The sequence below is a fragment of the Patiria miniata genome, unplaced genomic scaffold (assembly GCF_015706575.1).
Source record: "Patiria miniata isolate m_02_andy unplaced genomic scaffold, ASM1570657v1 HiC_scaffold_22, whole genome shotgun sequence".
In the NCBI taxonomy this organism is placed as follows: Eukaryota; Metazoa; Echinodermata; class Asteroidea; order Valvatida; family Asterinidae; genus Patiria; species Patiria miniata.
The window spans coordinates 13,592,644-13,597,432 of NW_024037061.1; the positions used below are offsets into that span (position 1 = coordinate 13,592,644).

Sequence of the window (4,789 nt, forward strand, 5' to 3'; positions counted from 1 at the left end):
AGCACAGTGTTCAATTTGCAATTTTTAAGGGCATTTTGGCGCCTTTTCGGTTTTCATGCTACCCAACTTTCACTCAGGAGATACCACACTTGAGTATACAGTGTTCAATACGTAGGGCAAAACCTAATTTGAAAGTTTCATTATAGTGTAAACCTGGTACACGGTTCATGGCCAAGAAGTAAGGCGAAGTAAAAAAAAAAAACATGTTTAGCGTCCCCGCCCGCTTCCTTTTTAGAGGCCGCCTCCTTTTTTTTTTTTTTTTTTTTTTTTTAAGACAAAAATTGATAAATTTTAACTATCTCTGACGACAAAAATCATATTTTTAGACTTTTATACCGTGTATAAAGCTGTGGAAATAGTCAATGAGTCCCAGTGGCGGCCATTTTGAAAAAAGCTGGTAACCATCTTGAAAAATAGCCCGGCCGCGTTGTCTTGAAAAATGTGTCGGGCGGCCATTTTGAAAAGAAAAAAAAAAAGAAAAAAGGGCCTCCTCCTTCCTTTTTGTCAAAGAGGCAGGACGCTAAACATGTTTTTTTTTTTATTTTGCCTAAACGCTATCAAGTAAACGCTTGAAACTATCGATATCCCGCGCTCCGTTCACAAGTACCCCCTCACCGGCCGGTAAAGTAAACAATATGGCCTACCGCGAAAAGAAGACAACGCAGCGGTCAGCACGAGCTAGAAAACATTGTTCAATGGTTGGGTGTTCCCATAATCGAGAGAATTGTCCAAGCGATGGGTTCTTCTGTTTCCCGAAGAAGTCGGAGAAGCGACTCCAGTTGTGGATAACTTTGTCGGGACGGTCTGATAAGCGCAGGTATGGTTTGGTCTAGACGACAGTCATGACAGTAACTGCATCCCAAATGTCAAAAAAGGAGAAGTGGTACGACACTCGACAGTAACATCCCAAATGTTAGACCCGTGAACGTGGCGTTGTATACAACGCCACGTTCTTGTTTCATTTCGAACCTGGCGAAATCGATCCGACATACATAATTCCGTATGGGTGTTGAGTACTCACCTAGAAATCTAAATTTGCCCGTCCGATTGTTTCGGCTGTGTAATTTCGACGAAATTTGCCCATCAGTAAAGACCCATACGAACGTGTAGAAATTAGATTTTAACCTGACCCTGACAAATAACCCCGGACGCGTCTGAGTCGCTTGGACAGATTGACGGCTGTTTCATGTCGCAACCCCGAAAAAAAAAAACCCGCAGACGATTGGCTGCTCGGCTCATCTCGTGTACAGCAGTGCGTGTGTGCACACACGTACACGGGGGCACGTGCGACCGCGTGCAGTACGGTGAGAGAGGAAAGGACTTGAAACCTGTCTAAAACGATGTCTGTTTTAGCTGCGACAGTAAACAGCCGTCGAATCATACGAAAATAAAACGCAATGCGCATGCGTCAGTTGGGAGAAAATGGCAGCTAGCAGTAGCGGACGGACTTCATGAACCGGGGCAGAATTTTCCTCAATTTTCGTCAAATGCAAGTTTTGACGTACAAATAGAATTTAAGATAGCTTCATATGTGAGTACTTATTACATGGGCAAAATAACGTCCAGTGTGTGTAACGGAGGGAGTCAGAGGGACACGTTCGCCAGGTTCGAAATGACATAAGAACGTGGCGTAGTTTACAACAAGCCACGTTCACGGGTCTACCCAAATGTTAGCTGGAGTTACCCAGCCCTTGGGTTGTCATTTAGGGCTGGAGTAGTCCGAGTAACTTGGACCCAACTTATCGCCTTTTTTAACATTTGGACATGGTCTGGCGATAGTAAGGTCCAAGCTAATACCGAGACCTAGACAACACAGTCCCAAAAACCAACATTTTCCAACAAAAAACATCAGATTTCACCTTCAAAACGGCCTCCAAATTACTAGATATGCCACCTGAGGTACAAGTAGACATCGATAATTAAGATGGTTGTACTGAAGTTTACTTACGATCCGGAAAAAAGTGAAATTTTCCGTTTAATTCTGAAGACCCCCTCTGCCTAGGTTGTCGTTGTGCTCACGTTCAAAACTGCATGATAATGGCGTCTGACCTTGACCTCATGCAAATGTCGTGACGGCGCGCTTGCGCATAATGCACTGCTTGCACGGCAGATTCCCCTGCGCCGCGCCGACGACTGTTTCCTGATGTAGAGTGCTGTGTAAGTTCGCGGTATGCCTAGGAGTCGCGCTGGCTAGCCAGGCGCATGGCTGGCGCTCTACATCAGGAAACAGTCGTTGGCGTGGCGCAGGGGAATCTGCCGTGCATGCAGTGCATTATGCGCAAGTGTGCCGTCCAGACATTTGCATGAGGTCGAGGTCAGACGCCATTATCATGCAGTTTTGAACGTGAGCACAACAACGACAACCTAGGCAGAGGGGGTCTTCGGAATTAATTAATTGAACGGAAAATTTCACTTTTTTTCCGGATCGTAAGTAAACTTAAGTACAACCATCTTAATCATCTATGTCTACTTGTACCTCAGGTGACATATCTAGTAATTTGGAGGCCGTTTTGAAGGTGAAATCTGATGTTTTTTGTTGGAAAATGTTGGTTTTTGGGACTGTGTTGTCTAGGTCTCGGTATTAGCTTGGACCTTACTATCGCCAGACCATGTCCAAATGTTAAAAAAGGCGATAAGTTGGGTCGAAGTTACTTGGACTAGGGCTGGAGGAAGTTTTTCACTTGAACCAGCAGCGTTGGCAGGTCCCCCCAAAAAATTCGAAAATGTGCAATTTTGTCCCTGTTACCAAACTAATTTCAACCGGAACTCACCCAAACCTTGCCTGGAATAACCATTACACAGGTCCTTGAACTTTGAAGTAAAAAAACAATCCACGATGAAGATTCAGCCTTCAATTGCAGTGAAAAAAGGAGGCAGAACCGACATTGCGACAACCGTGCGGTCACGGTGAGGACCGCAATTAGATTTGTGCACAAACAAACTTCGTGTACAATGAATGGCGGTTGATTACCATGCACTGCAGCGCGCTTACCAGTCGTTCTTGCCGGCTGCGCGGGCTGCGCTGGCGCATGACGTCACGCGGAAGCGTATTAAACCCGACGACTGTTTCATGCAATATGGTGAGATTTACCACTCGCATCACAGCTGCAGCGCTGGAACGGCAACCGAAGTAGGCCGGTTATCGTGCATTCATAGTGCAGTGTTATTTACGTCCATCTAAAAACAGGAACTATTAATTGTCCCTGTTTTTTTTTAAACTACATTGTAGCGTACTTTTAAGAGATAAAGTCATTATATGTCTCATTAACTAAAATGTTAACATGTTTATGTCAATTATTTTCCTTATAATAATACAGGAATGATGGTTCGCTGTGGAAACCAAACAGATACTCCAGACTCTGTGCCTGCCACTTCGAAGATGGGAAGAAGCATAACGAGCCAACACTGAAGACTGCGGCCGACTATTCTGAGCTGATAGCTGAACACAAGAGGGACGCCAGTGCACCATGTCCGTTGGCATCGGCAGATCACAATTACTCCAGGAGCTGTCAGCAAATAAAGAAGGCGGCTGCCAAAACGCACGTACACTTAGGAACTCAGGTCACTTTTCCTGAGGAGGATTCCTGTACGTGTGTTGGAGCGCATGCTCAAGTGTACGTCCACACGATGTTCTGTTGCAGGGATGGAGTAGATGTGGGCATACAGACATCATTCCACAGAGATCCTTGCAGTGACCACACGGAGACAAGAGACCAATGTGTTGGACCCGACGCCAGACCAGGGAAACCAGAGTGTACAGGGTTTCGTGGATGGGACGGGACGGAAGGAGCCAAGGACAGTCTCCAAGACATGACGGGCGTGCCGCCAAGTGTGTTTGACCTCCTGCTCTCCCTGCTGCCGCCAAGGTCAAAAGGGATGTGCTTGGAGAATTGTTTAATTTTGTTTCTTATGAAATTGCGATTTGGCTTGCCGTTTTCATTATTGGCAGTGATGTTCTCCGTGTCTAGAACAACAGCTTCAAGAACCTTCCAGGTTGTGCTTGAGAGCCTGTCCAAAGCCACACACGACTGGATTCTTTGGCCGTCGTCAGCAACAATCAGATCTATGCTACCCTCGTGTTTTTCTGCGTATCCCAATGCCCGGTGCATAATTGACTGTTTTGAATTTAAAACAGAGAGACCGCCAACCGTGAAAAGTCAGTTTTTAATGTATTCCAGTGACAAAGGGACATACACCTGCAAAGTTTTGGTCGGTATATCTCCACATGGTTTGATTTCTTTCTTGTCCCAAACATATTCTGGTCGAACAACGGACAGTCAAGTCATAATACAATCCGGATTTTTAGATGTACTTGAGCCAGGTGATGTTATCGTCGCAGACGAAGGTTTTCCAGAAATCCAGACAGAAATTGCTGGAAAACAGGCAATTGTTGTCATGCCACCATTTGCTGTTCCTCACAAAGACTTAAAGTCTGCTTATAGCATTTCTTCAGTAAGAGTCCATGTAGAGCGAGTCATTCAAAGACTTAGAAGTTATAGCATTCTCAATGGTACCTTTCCCAATGAGCTACTGCCACACGTAAATAATATTGTTCACATGTGTGCTGTGTTAGCAAACCTGCAAAGTCCTGTGACGAAAGATTGAGACATTGCTTTGTTGAATTAAGTCAATGCATACAGTTTATTGTACTCTGGAAAGCTACATTTGGTTGCAAAAATCAAGTATGTTTTAAGCCTTAAACGATTAACTTGTCCAAAAAAACAAAAAAAAAACGCACACAAAAACATACAACATGTAGGATTAAAACAACAACATGGATGACAATTTA

General features: G+C 44.6%; 1 protein-coding gene across 1 annotated transcript; it reads left to right on the forward strand.

Moving 5' to 3' along the window:
- On the forward strand, positions 1-4,789 carry LOC119730263. Its single transcript, XM_038203068.1, has 3 exons — positions 1-179; positions 549-817; positions 3,318-4,789. Exons 2-3 carry the CDS (start codon positions 636-638, stop codon positions 4,603-4,605), a joined length of 1,470 nt encoding a protein of 489 aa, XP_038058996.1. The 5' UTR covers positions 1-179; positions 549-635; the 3' UTR covers positions 4,606-4,789.

Coding starts and splice junctions, on each gene's coding strand:
- LOC119730263 (XM_038203068.1), top strand. CDS start 636: ATGGCCTACCGCGAAAAGAAGACAACGCAGCGGTCAGCACGAGCTAGA. Junction 818..3,317: donor GGACGGTCTGATAAGCGCAG/GTATGGTTTGGT, acceptor ATAATAATACAG/GAATGATGGTTCGCTGTGGA.